Source organism: Perognathus longimembris, chromosome 12 (assembly GCF_023159225.1).
Source record: "Perognathus longimembris pacificus isolate PPM17 chromosome 12, ASM2315922v1, whole genome shotgun sequence".
NCBI classification, from domain to species: Eukaryota; Metazoa; Chordata; class Mammalia; order Rodentia; family Heteromyidae; genus Perognathus; species Perognathus longimembris.
The window spans coordinates 68269730-68289432 of record NC_063172.1 but is presented as its reverse complement, the minus strand read 5'-3'; the positions used below and the strand labels follow the sequence as shown (position 1 = coordinate 68289432).

The window sequence follows — 19703 nt, the reverse complement described above, 5'->3', positions numbered from 1 at the left end:
AAATTATTCTGGACGTTATAAGTCCTTTGCATTTTCATATGGATTTTAGAGTGAGTTATCAATTTCTGTTCCAAAGAAGCATTTTGTTGAGATTTTGATTGGGATTTAATATAAGGCCCTAACAATATTGAGCCAGGCAACCCACCAATAAGGCATATCAATAGATTTATTTGGGTATTTAAAAAATTCAGCAGTGTAAGATTTCTCTCTGTCATATTTTTGATGCCCTAAGTGGTAATGTTTTAAATTCACTGTGTCTCTCTGTATGTGTGTGTGCGTGCACGCATGCACACTGAGCTTTTTTTGCTCAGGGCTGGTGCTCTACCACTTGAGCCACAGCTCCACTTCTGGCTTTGGAGAGAAGAGTTTCAGGGACTTTCCTGCCCCACCTGGTTTGGAATTGTGATCCACAGATCTCTGCCTCCTGAGTGATGGATTACAGATGTGCCACTGGCACCTGGCTTGTTTTAACTTATGATCATTGCTAGTATATGAAAATACAATTGATTTTTAATATTGGTAGCATATCTTGCAATTTTGGTGGACTTGTGTATTAGTTCTTGTAGCATTTTTGGTAGGTAGTCTTTTTATGTTTTTGAGATACTCAAGATCTTATTAGTGCATTGTACATTCTTTGTTTTTATTTAAATTGAAAAAAAATAGTATTTCCTCAAGATATAAAAGATTTTTATAAGCATTAGAAGTAATAACTATATGATGAGTCAAGATTTGAATAACGATCAATTATAAATGTTATCTCTTTTTCTTATCATGAACTGATAAATGCCATCATGATATGCATATGAATTACTGTCCAAAAGTTTTATTGTGTAACTGCACCAGCTGGTGGTAAGAATAACCAATCTGCAGATTTTATATCTGTACCAATCAGCACGGTCATATTTTGTTTTCTGCTTGCTGTTGACTAGTATTAAATCTCATTGTTTGCAGCTTCTGTTTCTTTGATAAGTAGGAAAGATTAAAGTATTTGCCGGGGGGGCGGTGCTGGGGGGGGGTGTAGGCTCCTTAGTGTTTTCATTTATCTCATTCATTTTCTGTTTGTGTTATGAGATAATCTGTTCTTTTTGTAAAAATTCCTATTTTTTTCCTTCCAAATATAATTTGTAAAGGGTTGACACACTTTCTTTCATGCCTTCTTGACATCTGTGCTTGGGATCCAGCCTAAAGCTGTAACGATGCTCACAAGTGGTCAACTGGATGGTTTCAAGTCCAAGCACATTAAAGCACGCCATCCTCCCAACCTCAAGATTCTAAGTGCCATGGGCTGCTTCGGTATGCACTTATAAATTCTCTTTTAGGGAGCAAATTATGTTGTAAATAAATTTAAGATGTCTTGGAAACATTTCTAGAGGATGGTGGAGAATTTAAACAAATGATCTCTCGCCACCGTAGGGAGGAAAACACTGCCCGGGTCTGCCCAGGCTGCCCCCACCTCTCCTCTCGCTCATGACCTGAGATGCTCCCTGGATGTGTTAGCTGAGTGACAGACTGTTCCTCCGTGACTGTCACGGCAGCTGGTCTCCTGCTATCAGGCATGTGTCAAAGTAACTGAATCATTTACAAGAAAAAAAAAATCACTGCTCAAAATAACCAAGATCAAAGGCCTCTTATCTTCTTGGTTCATGAAGGGAGGGAGGGAGCAAAGGAATATTTTTTTTTAAATGAATTGTATTTACTTATTTTGTTGATGGAATACCAAGTAACTGAACCCAAGGCCTCATGCCTGTTCGGCAAGCACTCTACCACTAAGCCACATTCCTAGCCCCTGAAGGAATAGTTTAAACAAATATGATGCTATGGTTCAATGAAGGATTTCAGGGAGAGACACAAGTTGAATCAGAGTTGAGTCAGAGCTGGCATTTTTTTTTTTTTTTTGGCCATTCCTGGGGCTTGGACTCAGGGCCTGAGCTCTGTCCCTGGCTTCTTTTGCTCAAGGCTAGCACTCTGCCACTTGAGCCACAGCGCCACTTCTGTCCTTTTCTATATATGTGGTGCTGGGGAATCAAACCCAGGGCTTCATGTATACAAGTCAAGCACTCTTGCCACTAGGCCATATTCCCAGCCCTAGAGCTGACATTTTTTACTCTACTGCATGGCAGCAGTGAAGCGTAGATGGCTTTTTGGGGTCTCTATCTGCAGTAGCGGTGTCACTCCCATATACGGGGAGTACCTGGAATTGTCCTGAGAGGGCTGTGGGCATGTGCACGGAATGTGAGTCTGCGGCACCATCGGCGGTGTAAGTCCACACTAGGTCCTGGGCCTGAGTCCTGCTTGTAACGCAGCTACTGTCGGCCTCACTGCTGAAGCCATTCCCGGCCTCCTGGGGGGCTGAGCGGGAATGTGTGGAAGCCATGTCCAGTGAGCATGGGAAGATGAGTTCAGGGCAACTTGGAGGGCTGGTCATTGGAGGTTACGTTCAAATGAGGGCGTGGAAAATACAGAGCAGTCCCTAGGAGGCTCAGAGGCCTCCGGAACCCACGTGAGGAGCGTAGTGGCCCGTGAACAACCTGTACAGCATAGGAACCGAGTCTGGAAGCCAGTGATTCTGGGTTGGGGGAGGTATCGATGGCTCACAAGGACAGACAGCAGAAGGGGTCTAGTGACTAGGAACCAGTAGACGGCCCTGGAGGGCCGTGCGGTCCAATGAGGCTCTGCTTTTGCTGCTTTACTCCACATTCCAAGTCCACGTCTTCATCTCATTGGCATTCGGCAAATCCTTATTGGTCTTATGATCAACTGGAGTGTGTTCAGGATTCACAAGGCTGTAGAGAGAGAGAGAGAGACTGTACACAGAGGAGTGTGGTTTCTAAAAGAAAGTAGAATCGCTTTTACCAGAAGTGGGTAAGACGTTCAACAGGCAGGAAGAAATGGTGCAGCCCAGTTGAAGACAGTGGTTCTTTCACTGCTCATGAATGAAGAGACTGCAAGAGAACACTTGTTTCCATTCCCAAGGGATGGGGACAACAGGAGCAGGCTGCACCGCGGCCTCTGGGCTGTCCCCTGAATTCCACCGATGGGACAGGAGGCGAGGTGAGGAGGGAGGGGGAGTCGACACCGAAGCTCATGAGACAGGACTGGCACTTCAGCTGCCCGTGCTAGGTGCTGGCCGACCTTCCGGAGCACCACGGAAGGGGCCTGTTTCTCTACTTCCCAGTAGCAGACAACATTTCCCACAGCGGTGAAGCGTAGGAGGGAGTCGACACGGCGCTGCCAAAGTCCTCAGTGTCCTCACAGAAGAGGTCCCGGCCCGGAAGGATGTGAGGAAGCCATGTCGAATGAGCCCCACGTGCGTCTAGGCTCCAGGAGACCAGGTGCGGGGAGCGCTGGTGGCTCTCAGCCTTCCATCAGCTACGATGCCACCTGAAGCTCCCTGAACACACCGTGTACTTCCAGCTCGTGTGCCTGCTCATAAGTGGGCTGCTCGGCCTCGGATAGCCTTTCCTCTCTCCCTGGAAGATTAAGACAGGTCCCTGTTTTACACAAAGATGACTTCTCTCTCCTCAGCTAAATATAACATGGCATTCCTCTCCTGTGATGCACAGCATATTGTTGGTGCTTGTTTGTCTTGTTCACTGTGCCTTAAATCATGGTCAGTTTTATGTGGTTCTCCCCTGGGGGCGGCATAGCTATCAGTCCTATTCGGCTTTACAATGCCCCTGCCTTGTCCGTGTCACAGGGGTATGGATGGAGGAATGACTTCCGTGCCCCACTCAACATATTAGAGTGTGAGGCATGGTAGGGGATTCTGCTGACTCCATGACAGCGGGATCTCTGCTGGTTTTCCTTGAGTGCCTTAGTTTCCCTGGTCTTCTAGGCTCATGGCTGGCTGACCAACCACTTTGGGAAGTTCTGGGCTCACTTTTGATGGCTCAGGCTGGGTTTCTGGGCAGGTTGAGTTATGTAGCATAGACTGGAGAATTCAGGAAGTTGAACCTAGAACAATCCTGTTTAAGATTGTTTCTGATGTATCCCTGTGGGGATTTTGTGACGAGGAAGAAGAACATCTTTTCAGGAATGGAGGTGGCAAAGTTAAGGTGGGACTCACAGGAGAATTAACCCTTAGTTTCTCAGGCCACCCTTCTGTCTGCAGGCAGTCATGCAGGGGCGCTGGGGTAGAAACAGGAGGGTGATAAGCCAGGTGTGATGCGATACTAGCACAGCTTCTTGTCAGCTCTTACCAAAATCCATCACAACGTAAGTAAAACACAATAGCAAGAACAAAATTGTGTGTGTGTGTGTGTGTGTGTGTGTGTATTTAAAGGTAATGTTTAATAGGACAGGAAAAAGCTAGACTCTAGGGGCCTATGCTTGTAATCTTTGCTACCTAGGAGACAGAGACCAGGAGGATGGTGGTTCAATGCCAGCCTGGGCAGAAAAGTCAATGAGAATCCATCTCTAATTAATCAGCAAAATATCAGGCTGGAGATGTGACTTAAGTTGCAAAGCTCCACCTGTGAACAAGAAAGCTTAGCAAGGGTAAGAGGCCCCGAGTGTAAACCCCAGTCCCAGCAGAAAAAGACAGAATGAATCCATACAACAATTAAAAATAAGTTAAAAATAAGGGGTATAACAAATGTTTTAGGTTTTAAAGTCAATGGAGCTTATAAAAACAAAAGTTAAAAAGTTTAACCTACTATGAATAGGGCTAAAAAAAGGTAAGCAAACTTAAAATATGAGAAATAGGAGATAAATTATTTAAAATTAAAGCTTCGAAGTCAACGTTTAAAGTTCAGATCCCCGTGAAGGATATGTTTTTAAAAGTTATAGGAATTTATGGTGTAAAAATGAAAGAAGGACTGGCCTGTGTCATGTTTCTAGAAACTTGTTAGGGCTGCCTGAGTTGATAATAGACTGTACAGAAATAATAGCAGCTGTAGGCATGTATGTTGAAAGGCAGCGAGCACTTACCAGATGAGCCACAATGGTGGCTTGGCCCAGGATGTCAGCAGTCGAGGTGAAAAGGAGGAGATGGATATTGGATATGATTTGGTGGCTGAACCAGTCATTGGGATTTACTGATGTATTAGGTTTGAGCTGAGCACGAGAGACTATTAGGATGTATATCTTATTTATTCAGAACATACTATCTGCTGGGGATAAATGTTTAATGCCTTTTACTTACAGGGTTTCATGAAGAAGTGTAGACACAGGCACAGATGATATCTAGTCTACAGGTATTCTCAGGACAGAGAGATGATCAAGGCTGGACTCGTTTGGGCCTTGCAAAATGGACTGCATACCGGTAGCAGAGAGGCTTGAAGGAGAGTGGTGAGATCAGAGAAGAAAGGTGGCTTTGCTTGAGGCCTCTGCTCACTCCCAAGTTCAAAAGATTTTGTGGCTTTAATATTGGGTGGAAGCTGGAGGTCAGTTTGCCCACCCTTGAGCTCCGGGGAGGGCCCTTTTTCTCCAGAGAGCTGTCTTCTTTAGTCAGTGGTGAGAGGTTGGGAGATTTTGACTGGGAGGGTAAATGGTATGAGCTGACTTCAAAGGTTGTTCCCCTACAGTTCTGAAAGTGTGCCTTTGGTAAACCAATGAATAAATGTCAACTCAATGGCCAGAGATATTCAAATTCTTCCTAGAGTATGGTTTTGTTTACTAAATCAAGTGAGGTTGAATGTGTGTAAGTGTACGTGTGTACGTGTTTGCAATTCTGTTGCACTTAAAGTCCTTGCTCTATAATAGAAGTAAATACTTCTGATTACATTGTTGAATTAAAGAAGCTTATCTATAGTTTATAAACCAGATGAATTCTTTTTTTTTTTTTTGTTTTTTTTTTGGCCAGTCCTGGGGCTTGAACTCAGGCCCTGAGCACTGTCCCTGGCTTCTTTTTGCTCAAGGCTAGCACTCTACCAACTTGAGCCACAGCGCCACTTCTAGCCTTTTCTATATATGTGGTGCTGAGGAATCGGACCCAGGGCCTCATGTCTACGAGGCAAGCACTCTTGCTTGCCAGCCCCAGCAGATGAATTCTTTTTGTTGAATATTCTGAGATAAAGTCTCCATCCAGCGGGTGACTCTGTGGTCTTGCAGTGCTCAGGCTGTGCTCCCTCAGCTCCAGGATTTGCTCTCAGTGCCCCAGGCATCAACAGTGTGGTGGAAATACCCTCCTCTGTGAGTGTTTGGAAGACAAGCGTCTCTCCTGCCAGAGGAACTATTTTGGGGAAGATGACTCATGTCACATTTTGGCCTCATTACAGTTTGAAGTTGTAAATGGTGCCGACTTGCCTGAAGGTGTAAACATAAATTTTATCTTCCTATGCATATGGGAATACCTGTCCCTGAAAAACACATTCTTTTCTTGAGTTACAGTCTAGCCTATAAACAAAGAGATTAACAAGATGTTTATCAAGCTTCTCATTTCATTTATGGAGTACATGCTTCTGGAAGAGTGCCAGTTCCTTGAAGCTATGCCTTCACGCTCCATTTCCAAACACAGACCGGATGTCACAGAACTTGGTCTTACTATCACAAGCAGATTATTTTGTAAAAATAAGTGCTTCACTTTCTCCTGTAATAGTGCGAAAAGGGACAGCAGGTGTTAAATGTCTTGTTGTCTGTGTTGGTAAGTAACAGGAGATACAACATTATTGAAAGTTGATTTAGTGTGGAGAAGAAAGCAAGTTGGAGGCATTCTGACTTTTCTAATTTACTTTCTGATAAAGTTCGTACTAGTTCAACAATAGCAAAACTTGCATATTTACCAGTGGTTTAATGCATGATGGGAGCTCAAATAGTATAATTTTTTAGAAAGACTAGGTCAAAGCCCAACAAGATCAGCATCAGGAAATGTGTACATGCAAAGGGTGGGCAGGACCAAGGAGAGAGGGTTAGACAAATGAAGAAGAGAAGGGAGGAAGAAGGCAGTCAAGAACTAGCTGGCTATACCACAACTCTAAGAAAAGTAAGGGAAGGGATGGGCCGAAGAGGGGTGATTATGCTGAAGGGTGACACTGATCCAGACGCGTTGTGTTCATGAACTGCTTTCTTAAGTCGTACAACTACGTAGAGATAATACATATTTTTAAATGTATGATGGAAGAAGAAACCAGGAACTCTTGGCACCTGAGTTCATTGTGCGTCACACCCTGAAAGTGTTTATGAATTTGTCCCCAAGTGAGTTTGAGTACTTCCCCCAAAAAAAGATTTGGAGTAGATTTTAAAAAATGATTTACCTAGATTTTTCTAGGCCTCTCAAGAAATTCCATATCTTGGGGAAAATAATGGAATGGGGTCACGTTGGTCCAGATATATTGTACTTAGAAACTGAATTTTTGAAAATTTTTGGACAACTACTTAAAGATAATGAAAAAAAAATCTTTATCTTACCTCAAAAAATTTAAGCTGGCATTTTAGAATTTTAAATTCTAGAAGTGAAAATAGGAATAAAAAATTAAGCAAATCTCATCACTTTATTGTTTGCTCTGAGCCCATTTTGATGGCCAAGTTCTGTTTTTGGATCAAATAATAGCTTTTGTGATCCTAGGACACTGCGACGTGAGCTCTCCTGGCTCCTTGGACAATGGCTTTCAGACACTGCTTCCAGATCCACTTGCATATACTGACCCTTCCATTTAGGAAGATTTAGTCCTTTTTAAGATTTCTCAATTGACCATAAATCAAGTGCATTACAAAGTCTTTGAGTCTGGAATGCCTGTTTGAAAAATATTAGCAGTTGGAGGGTACTTGAGCAGCTTTTGACAATTCAGCTAAACTAGCCTCAAGGCCAATCTGACCTTGAGTTTTCTCATCTACTGCAATCTTCCTGCTAGGACAGTGGCTCCTCCATTTTTTCTTTATCTACTTGAGCCCTTCCTTCCTTCCTTCCTTCCTTCCTTCCTTCCTTCCTTCCTTCCTTCCTTCCTTCCTCCCTCCTCCCTCCCCCCTCCCTCCCTCCCCCTCCCTCCCTCCCTCCCTTCCCTCCCTCCCTCCCTCCCTCCCTCCCTCCCTCCTTTCCTTTCTTCCTTTTCCCTCCTCCTTATCTCCCTTCCTTTCTCATTTAAAAGTTATTATTATTATTATTATTATTATTATTATTATTGCCAGTCCTGGGCTTGGGACTCAGGGCCTGAGCACTGTCCCTGGCTTCTTTTTGCTCAAGGCTAGCACTCTACCACTTGAGCCACAGTGCCACTTCTGGAGTTTTCTGTGTATGTGGTGCTGAGGAATCGAACCCAAGGTTTTATGCATGCTAGGCAAGCACTCTTCCATTAAGCCACATTCCCAGCCCCTAAAAAGGATTATTTTCTTAATGTCATTATAAGGGTGATGTACAGAGGGGTTCTAGTTACATAAGTCAGGTAAAGAATATATTCTTTTTTGGACAGTATCACCCCTTCCCTTGCTCTCTCCCAGTTTTTCCTCTCCCACCCCCATCTGCAAGTTGTGCAGTTCATTTCTAACACAGTGTCTAGTGTGTACCATGCTGAATTTGTTTACCCTGTGTCCTTTCATTTCTGTTGTGTCCCTTCATTTCAGTGACTGTCTCATTAACAAGCCTGGGTCCCTACTTTCCAAAATTTGAATTTAAATAGTTCCCAGGCAAAGTTTAAACACTTAGATTTAAAAACAAAACCAAAGAAACCAAAAAGCTCTCTGGGTAATGCTGTAAGAGGACAACAGGTAACAGTGGAAAAAAAAGTCAAGGTTTGAAGCCCCCATGCCAGTATAAGCATTTTAGAAGTCGTGATCTGGATCGGAGCATGGCAGGCTTGCTATCGGCCTGTGAAATTGAGGAATGGTTTGCACTTGTATGACATGTTGCTGCATTTCACATTTCCCCTTCTGTCTTCTCAGCCATCATGTATGTCATGGGAGCACTTGGCCCTGCAGTTGGATATTTATTAGGTGGACTTCTTATTGGTTTTTATGTTGATCCCAGAAATCCTGTTCACCTTGACCAGAATGACCCTCGTTTTATTGGAAACTGGTAAGATCGTATGCTAAGTTTTGCACTTTACTTCTTACTAATGATAGTAACCTCAAGTACCCTTCGACTTAAATTTTCTTTGTTTAGAGATGTAAAGTAGCTAAAAGTCACCTGAGAATGGGCAGTCCATAGAATAGTAACTCCCAGAACCCATGGTTATGTTGCCTTCTATAGTCAAAGAGAGTTTGCAGATGTAATCAAGTTAAAGGTCTTAATGTGGGAAATCAGCTAAGATGCTCTTCAGGAGCCCAAAGTACACAGGATGGCCAGCATTAGACAAGGAGCTATGTCAGTTGAAGCAGGGTTTGAAGTGATTTGCTCTGAAAATGGAAGAAATGGCTGTGAGTCAAAGTATACTGGCGAACTCCAGAAGCAAGAAAGGTGAGCATTCAGCTAGAGCTAGAGCATTCAGCAGGACTTCATCCCTGGCCATCCCATGGTCATTTGAGCCACTACGTACATGGTTGTTATAGCAGCAACAGGAAACTAGTACAGAGATTTTGGTGGCAGTGTCTTAATCCACATTCTCAAGGACCAGGCTATTTCCTTCATAGCAATGCGCAAGAAGAGGGCTGCTGTGGTCGTGATAGAACTTTCCTGGTTGATCGTATTTTTTATTTCTTTCTCAATGCCTTAAAATGGTTTTTCTTATTATTATACTTGCATTGCTGTTTGACAATCTTCTCCGTAGTCCAGAACTCTAGCCCCACTTCTGCATTGCCACTCTCTTAGCAATTTTTTTCTCTGTAGTATTCTGTTTCCCCACATGTGATTTAGCTGTTTTCTCACTTTCTGAACCTTGATTATCTGCCAAATAAGTAATGCGTGGGATTCAGGAAGAGAACTTCAGTCATGGGTATTATTCTTATCAGAATAACAAAGGATTGTGGGAGATCTTCATAGTCCTCGAGTATAGATTATTTCCTCATAATCACAAAAGCATTAGCGGAACATATTAGTGTCCTAAGTTCACTTGACACCGATTAGTAGTAGGAATGTGTTGTTAAGAAATTTTCTTTTTTGGCAAAGATAATACTGCATATCACATCTTACAGATATCAAATAATTACTCTCTAAAGAGTTGCTTAGAATGCTTTTCCTCTTTCTTCATTTTATTATAGAAAAAAAGACCTCATAACCGTAAGATTGGTAGGAAAATGGTTAGTTCTAATTTTTTTTTTTTTTTGCCAGTCCTGGGGCTTGGACTCAGGGCCTGAGCACTGTCCCTGGCTCCCTTTTGCTCAAGGCAAACACTCTACCACTTGAGCCACAGCGCCACTTGCGGCTTTTTCTATATATGTGGTGCTGGGGAATCGAACCCAGGGCTTCATGTATACAAGGCAAGCACTTTACCACTAGGCTATATTCCCAGCCCCACTTCTTCTAATTTCTAAGCAGTTAATAAATATGAATTAGGTTTTGCAACACCTCTTATTCTCCTAGTAGTCCTCATTGGAACTGGAAGCACTAAGATACAGATGAGTTTGGCTTGGTAGGATTTTTTAATCATATGAAGAGGAGTTACCCTGACAGTGATGGGAAGTAAACACAAGGGTTTTATATTGTTGACAGTGAAAATTTAGCTGTTTTCTTTGCAATTCTGAAATAAATCAGAGTAGGGATAGTTTTTTTAAAAATTATTATTAGAAAACTAGATGAACTGGGAAAGAGAGAGGAAAGGGGTGACACATTGTCCAAAATGAAATGTACTCTTTACCTGACTTATGCAACTGTAATCACTTTGTACATTATATCTTTATAATAACAATAAAAATAAGTAAAAATGAAAATTAGATGATTAAAATGTACTTAGGAATGTCTAATGTATATTCTGTGTCCTGTTGAAATGTCCCAAGGATGTAGTGGTAATAATGGAACAGTGAGAATGAAAATAAGATGAGGAAACACAATTGAGGGCCAAGCAAGGGACTAGAAGCTTTAGTTCTATGAGTGCTTTGTGCTAACAAAACTTCTCTAGTAGACAGAGAGTAATCCAACTGGTAACCCAGTGGAACGATTTGGAGTGTAGACTCTAAAGCTATATGTTCCCATTTCACACTGTGAAATAGCATTGAGGGCTTTGGAAAGATTACTTCTTTGTGCCTTCATTATTTTGTAATACAGATGAGGGAGTCACAATACCTACTTCATTGGATTGTGGTAAGGAATTACTGCGTTCATTTGTGGAGAGTCCTAAGTGGTTCCAGCACTTGCTTTCCAGGTGTTCAATTAATTGTATCCATTTTTATAGTCCACGATTAGTTCTTTTTTTCTTTTTCCTGTTGGTTGTGGGGCTTGAACTCAGGGCCTGGGCACTTACTGTCCCTGAGCTCTTTAGCTCAAGGTTAGTGCTTTACCACTTTGAGCCACAGCACCACTTCCAGTTTTCTAGCAGTTAATTGGAGATAAGAGTCTCATGAGACTTTCTTGCCCGGGCTGGCTTTGAACCACAATCTTCAGATCTCAGCCTTCTGAGTAGCTAGGATTACAGGTGTGAGCCCCTGGCTCCTTGCTATTAGTTCTATAAATGATAAAGATTATCAACATAAAATTGTATAACAGGGGTCTATTTAAAAATGAATTTGAGAGAGGGAAGATGGCGCCGCCACAGTAAGGAGGTACCCCAACGCGCTCCAACTCAATAGCGAGCTGGGACCTCCAGCACCCAACACCCCATCAAGAACCCAGCAAACCCAACAACCACAAGCAACAGAGAAACACAGGAAACAAAAAACAAAAGAAGAGTCTATAACCTACATGGAGCCGGAAAATCTCCGGGGTACCCTCCCCCCACCCGCCGACCCTGCCCTGAGCAGGGCCAGGCTGGAGAAGGGGACCCAGCGCCGGCAAGCGGGGCCACAGACCTTCAGCCACCAGAGAACAACAGCTGAAAAGTCACGCCAGGAGTTCCACGGACCCCAGACGGAGCGCAGACCAACCAGACAGACGGCGGCGTGGGACCGAGCGGCTGGGAACAGGGCGGCGCAGACGGGGAGTGCTGGGACCGCCACCACCAAACGACCCATTGCCACACCCCGGCACCCAGCCCCGAAAAGCCCACAGCAGTGCGGGACACACACACAATCCAGGACCAGTAAGTTCCCCATTATCCTCCCACCCCCCCCCCCCAACAGGAGACCAGCACTAGCAGAGACCCAAACCTACAAAGAAGCTAGAGCTCCCTCCCTACCCTGAGGGAACAAAGGAGCCGCACCAAGGCATCCCCCCCCCAACCCCCAGCAGAGGAGCCAGAACCCGGCTGCACCGGCCCCGCCATCTCCCCAGCAGGGGCCCGGGGACCGGTAGGCATTGGAAGCCCCACCTGAGGCGCCTGGGCCTCGTGGTCTTTTTGAACAACAACCACAGACTCGCGGGTGTATAATACCAGACCAGCAGGGACACCTGGGCCCGAACACACGCCCCCCTCGCAGCAGAGGCGCAGAGTCTGTGGGCACCAACCCGCGCCCGGACACTTGACCCTACCTGGGGCCCACCCATACCACCCCCCACAGCAAACTCGTGAGAGGGCACAAGCACTCTCCAACAGCTCGGTCAACATGCCCCCAAAGGAAGCACTAGAGTGCACACGCACGTGCCCCCCAGAGGGCCAGCGTGGGCCAGGGTGCTAGTCCTCCAGCAGGAGGATCGTCTGCCCAACCCCTGCGGGAGCGCACAGCAGGCAAGCTGGAACACCCACCACACAGGCGGGCAGGGACCCCTCAACGGCAGCGCCTGCTCTGATAGGCACGCGCCACACAGCCGGGCAGGGACCCCAGCGGCAGCGCCCGCGGTAGGCGCACTCCGCACAGGGGGGCGAGCCGCCTCTCAGCGGCAATTCTCAATCTGAGAGGTGAGCTCCTCTGACCAAGGTCCCCAGTGGAAAAAAGAACCGAAGAAGAGAAAAGCCTCCACGCCACACTGAATCAGCGACCCACAAACCCCCACCAGGGGCACGCTAGGGTCAGCACAACACAGCGGCAGGACACAGTCCCGCAGAGAAAGACACAGAACCTACCCACCCCCAAGTGCAGTGAGGATGACCACCCCAGCAATGACCAAGACGGTCACGCTCACCCATTGGGCAGTAAGGTTCAGCAGCCAAACTCAAATCCAGAGCCAGGACACAAACAAGTCTCCCACTGACGGACCAGCGGGAACCAGCACAAAGCCAAACCAGGGAAGTGACCCACAGATCTCCAGATGTGCAAATCACAAAGAAATATAACACAGTTCATCAAAGGGCAAGCCAACTCGCCAGCTCCAAAAAGCAGCACAAGTGAAGAGAAGATGGAGAATAAAAAAACAACTGAGGCTATGATAGCAGAAATGATGGAAAGCCTCAGAAACGGAATCAGAAAACAATTCCAGGAGTTTAGAGTGGAAGTCTCGAAGGACATCCAGGAAGCCAAGAAAGAAATGGAAGCAAAAATGGATACAGTGCAAACCTCCATCAAAGAAGATCTTCACATCCTGAGAAGTGAAATGCATGAAAAAATAGATTTAAAATACAACTCGTTAAAGGAAGAAATTTCCACAATCAGAGCTGATCTGGCAACCATAAATAGCTCTCTGACATCCATAAACTCAGCACTTGAATCCACAGCACAAAGAATTGACCATATGGAAACCAGAATTTCTCTCTTGGACGATGATGCAGCCGATAAGAACCAGAAGATTACCGCACTCCAAGAAACAGTAAAGCTCCAGGGCAGACTAATCCAGGAGCTAGTGGACAAAGACAAGAGATATAATCTGCGCATAATTGGAATAGAAGAAGGAGCCAAATACCAGAGCAGAGGGCTTCAAAATATTCTCAATAAAGTGATTGCAGAAAACTTCCCCAATCTCACAAGGGACCCCATCCAGGTAACCAAAGCCTATAGGACACCTGGCAGACCAGATCCTCAAAAAGCCATGCCAAAGCACATAATATTCAAGACTTCAGATCTCAAGAATAAAGAGCAAATTTTGAATGCAGCCAAAGCAAAGAAAGAAATTTATTACAATGGGAAGAGGATCTGAATAACAGCAGACCTCTCCACACAAACCTACCACGCGCAAAGAGAATGGAAGAACACCATCCAGGTCCTACAAGCCAACAATTGCCAACCTAAAATAAAATATACAGCGAAGCTGGAGTTCATATTCGAAGGGAAAATCAGATCTTTCCATAGCAAAGAGGATCTAAAGAAGTATGTGAATAAAAAACCAGCCCTACAGCGAATTCTAAGAGGGGACTCCCACCCAACATACCATACAGGGCACACAGACAGAAACAGAAAGAAACTACAATAGCCAAAGCCCAACAGAGAGAGCAGCTCACTAAAGACAAGAAAAAAAAAGAGGAAAAACAGCCCAACAAGAAAATGGAAGGAGAAAAAACACTCTTATCCTTGATCTCTTTGAATATAAATGGTATAAACTCTCCAATAAACAGGAGCAGACTGGCAGAATGGATCCACAAACATAAAGTTGCCATCTGTTGTCCACAAGAGACCCACCTTACAGCAAGGGATAAAAACAGGCTCCAAATGAAAGGATGGAGCAAGATCTTCCAAGCAAATGCACCTACCAAAACGGCAGGAGTAGCCATCCTGATCTCAGACAAGCTGGACTTCTCATTAAAATCAACTCAAAAAGACAAAGAAGGTCACTACATTTTAATACAAGGAAAAATCCAAAATCAAGACATCACGGTGATAAATGTATACTCACCGAACAAGAGGCCCTACATATGTCAAGCAAATTCTCACAGAACTACAGAACAAGATAAACCCAAACACAATCATAGTGGGTGACTTTAATATCCCACTCTCTCCAAGAGACAGATCCAACACCCAGAGGATCAGCAGGGGAGCTGAGGACCTAAGTAACACCATATCCCAAATGGATCTGACAGATCTATACAGAATCTTCCACCCTACAGAGATCCAATACACCTTCTTCTCAGCAGCCCATGGATCATACTCCAAAATAGACCATGTCATAGCCCACACAAAGAACCTCAGCAAATACAAAAGTATTGACGTCATTCCATGTATTTTATCTGACCACAGTGGATTAAAGGCAACCCTCAATAACAACGGTTACCACAGAGTCTATACACATTCTTGGAGGCTAAACCCCACACTGCTGTCCAACACTTGGGCCACAGACCAAATTAAAGATGAAATTAACAAATTCATAAGCCACAATGACAATGAAAATACATCACAAAGAAACCTATGGGACACAGCTAAGGCAGTACTGAGGGGCAAGATCATTGCCCTCAGCACTCACATTAAAAGAATGGAAGCAGAGCAGGTGAATAACCTCACGATGAAACTAAAACAACTGGAGAAACAAGAAATGATCGAATCTAAAATGACTAGGAGGCGAGAGATCACAAAGATTAAAGAAGAGATAAATCTGATTGAAAATAGAAAGACCATTCAACAAATAAATAAGACGAAAAGCTGGTTCTTTGAGAAAATAAATAAAATTGACAGACCCCTCACAAGACTTACAAAAAAAAGAAGAGAAGAGACTCATATACGTAAAATCAGGGACTCCACCAGAAAAATAACAAGTACACAGGATATTCAAACAATCATAAGGAACTATTTCCAGAACCTCTACTCACTAAAAAACAATAATTTTACAGAAATAGATCAATTCTTAGAGAAGTATAAACTGCCCAAACTGAACCAAGAAGAAATAAATCAACTAAATAAACCAATAACTTACAGCGAGATACAGGGGGTAATCAAGAACCTCCCAACAAAGAAAAGCCCAGGCCCAGATGGATTCACCAACGAATTCTATAAAACCTTTAGTGAGGAGCTAATACCAATACTCCTCAAACTCTTCTGCGAAATAGAAACAGAGGGAGAAATCCCAAACTCATTCTATGAAGCTAATATCATACTCATTCCCAAACCAGGCAAAGACCCAACAAAAAAAGAGAACTACAGACCAATATCACTAATGAACACAGACGCAAAGCTCCTCAATAAAATATTAGCTAACAGGATCCAGAAACTGATCAAGAAAATAATACATCATGATCAAGTAGGCTTCATCCCACAGTCACAAGGATGGTTCAACATCTGTAAATCAATCAACGTAATTCACCACATAAACAGATCTAAAATTAAGAATTACATTGTTATCTCAGTCGATGCCCAAAAAGCCTTTGACAAAATACAACATCCATACTTATTAAAAGCTCTGGAGAGAACAGGAATAGATGGAACATTCCTCAAAACAATAAAAGCCATATACAACAGACCAACTGCTAACATCATATTAAATGGAGAGAAACTTAAATCATTCCCCCTAAAGTCAGGAACAAGACAAGGATGCCCACTCTCCCCACTTCTTTTCAATATAGTGCTGGAATCTCTAGCCATAGCAATAAGGCAAGAGGAGGACATCAAAGGGATCCACATCGGCAAGGAAGAAATCAAGCTATCCCTATTTGCAGACGACATGATCTTATATCTGAAGGACCCAAAAAACTCAGTCCCCAAACTCCTACACCTAATAAACCATTTTGGCAAAGTAGCAGGATACAAAATCAACCCACAAAAGTCAGCAGCTTTTCTGTACACCAGCAATATACAAGCAGAAAAGGAAATTATGGAAACAATTCCATTTACAGTAGCCCCCCAAGAAAGAAATAAAGTACCTAAGGATCCACCTAAGCAAGGATGTGATGGACCTGTTTAATGAGAATTATAAAAATCTAATAAGGGAAATCAAAGAAGACACAAGGAGATGGAAAGACCCCCCATGCTCATGGGTAGGCAGAATCAATATAGTGAAAATGGCCATATTGCCCAAATTGTTATATAAATTCAATGCAATCCCCATCAAAATCCCAGCTACATTCTTCACTGAAATAGAGAAAGCAACCCATAAATTCATATGGAACAGCAAAAGACCCAGAATAGACAAAGCAATTCTAGGCAAAAAAAGCAGTGCAGGAGGTATCACAATACCAGACTTCAAGCTCTACTATAGAGCCATCACAACAAAAACAACCTGGCATTGGTATAAAAACAGACCTGAAGACCAATGGATTAGAATTGAAGATCCAGAAATAAAACTGCACTCTTACAGTCAGCTGATATTCGACAAAGGAGCTAAAGACATACAACTACTGGTGCTGGGAGAACTGGGCAGCCATATGCAGAAAACTCAAAGTAGACCCAAGCCTATTACCATGCACCAAGATCAACTCAAAATGGATCAAGGACCTCAATATCAGACCTGAATCCTTGAAACTACTGAAGGACAGAGTAGGAAAGACGCTAGAACTTATAGGCACAGGAAGGAACTTCCTGAATAGAGTCCCAGGGGCACAACAAATATGGGAGAGACTCGACAAATGGGACTACTACAAATTAAAAAGTTTCTGCACAGTTAAGGACATAGCCACCAAACTAGAAAGAGAGCCAACCATATGGGAGAAGATCTTTATCAGCCCAGCAACAGACAAAGGCCTAATATCTGTCATCTACAGAGAACTAAAAAAACTAAGCCCCTCCAAGCCCAGTAAACCAAGTAGGAAATGGGCAAAGGAGCTAAAGAGAGACTTCACAAGAAAAGAGATAAAAATGGCAAAGAAACATATGAGGAAATGTTCAACATCCCTGGCAGTAAAGGAAATGCAAATAAAAACAACCCTGAGATACCACCTCACTCCAGTTAGAATGGCCTAAACTCTGAACTCAGGCAACAACAAATGCTGGAGGGGGTGCGGGGAGAGAGGAGCCCTTCTCCATTGTTGGTGGGAGTGCAAATTAGTACAACCACTTTGGAGAACAGTATGGAGGTTTCTCAAAAAGCTCAACATAGAGCTACCCTATGACCCAGCCATACCACTCCTAGGCATCTATCCTGAACAGTAGGTCCCAAGATATCAAAAAGACATTTACACTTCCATGTTTATCACTGCACAATTCACAATAGCCAAAATATGGAAACAACCCAAATGCCCCTCCACAGATGAATGGATCCAAAAAATATGGTACCTATACACAATGGAATACTACATAGCGATTAAGAATGGTGAAATAATTGTTATTCGCAGGGAAATGGTCAGAACTTGAACAAATAATGTTGAGTGAGACAAGCCTAGAACACAGAAAACAAAGGGGCATGATCTCCCTGATATATGACTGTTAAGATGGGGTGACAGGGAGAGACAGTAGAGACCAGGTCTGTGAAACCAAAAACCTCTTGTCAAATGGTATTTCCCACAGGATTGGGTCAGCGACCCAACATTATGTAACTAAAACCAAACAACTACTCAACATATAAAGGTCAAAAATTGACCTCTCAGTGGAATACAATAGCTCAAAAGCTATGTATGTACGTTCATATAAGACTATTGTCGACATATTGTCTATTGTAGACATTACATTTAAAGCCCTAGGTGAATTTTATTTGGCATAAGCCACGTGGCTACTGTATATGTTTTTGGTACACTCTGTATTGTATATATGTCTATCTGACCTTGGGAAGGGAAAGAAAAACACGGTGTAAGATAACACAAGAAATGTACATATTGCCCCACTATGTAACTATTTCCCATTTTGCACAACACCTTGTCAAAAAAATTTTTGTTTAATAAATAAAAAAGAAAAAAGAAGAAGAAAAAAAAAGAATTTGAAGTGAAGGAAGAGGTTATAGTGTCCAAAAAAAGAGAAATGTAATCTTTACCCAACTTATGAAATAGTAACCCCTCTGTACAGACCTGTCTAGTAAAAATAAAATTACATAAAATGAATTTGCGTTTTGATTATTTAAGAGTCTTGTTTGTAACAACCACCTTAAATAAAGGCATGGTTGTTTGATACAACACATTAACTAGATGCTGAAAGAGGGAGGGAAGAAAGGGAAAAATGGAGGGAAGAAAGGGAAAAATGGAGGGAAGAAAGGGAAAAATGGAGGGAAGAAAGGGAAAAATGGAGGGAAGAAAGGAAAGAAGGAAGGAGGAAAGAAAGGAAAAAGGGGGCGAAGGAAAGAAAGAGCAGGAAAGGAGCAATGTTCATGTGGATTAGGTTCTTAGTATGTGTTGTTCATTATATTAAGAGTATTATAAACCTTCTATTTAAGCCTTGTAGAAACCACCTACAGTATCCCCATTTTGGAGGTAAGTGAACTTGTGGGAAGTGAATTACTTTCCCAAAGGCTTCACCTCAGAGAACGCTAGGTTAAGAAATAGAACTCTTTGTTTCTATCAGCCCTGAGTGGCCTGAATGACTTACAAAAGGAATTTGGATACTCTGGCCTTTCAACTTTAGCTATTGCCATGGTGATTTTTTTTTCATCATACAATATACTTTCCTGTCCCACTCAGCTTTTATCACTGTCATCTTCAGTGATATTCTCAGTGTCCATCATGACCATATCCACTGCCCGTGGTTTTAGCACTACAGTATTGGGGAATGTGGGCTTGCTTTGCTCTGCTCTGAAACGACTCTAACCTTTGATAGTATTGTTATGTGTTTGCAATAACTTGTCCCCTTCTTCTGTGATGTCCTCTCACTTTATTGTTAAAATTTGCATAAAATTTTAGACCAGGGGCAGTGGGTAGGGTGAGCAGCAAGGCGGAGAGCAGATTACTCAAAAGCAATTAATTGAAGCTAATTACCATTACATAATCAATGATTTAATAGCAGGCATTTCGTGCCTAAGTTGATGAATTAAGTTAACTTAATTTTAATTAATTTTAGGACTTCACAAATGACTTCTTCCCCTTTCTTTT

The 19703-nt window shown here is 43.0% G+C and overlaps 1 protein-coding gene across 1 annotated transcript in view; it reads left to right on the top strand.

The window, feature by feature from the left end:
- Positions 1-19703, top strand: part of Slco5a1 (solute carrier organic anion transporter family member 5A1) — a 122722-nt gene that overhangs the window by 37678 nt on the left and 65341 nt on the right. The window contains exon 3 of the mRNA XM_048358677.1: positions 8815-8947. Coding sequence (XP_048214634.1) covers positions 8815-8947 — 133 coding nt within the window. The remainder of the gene's footprint in view (positions 1-8814; positions 8948-19703) is intronic.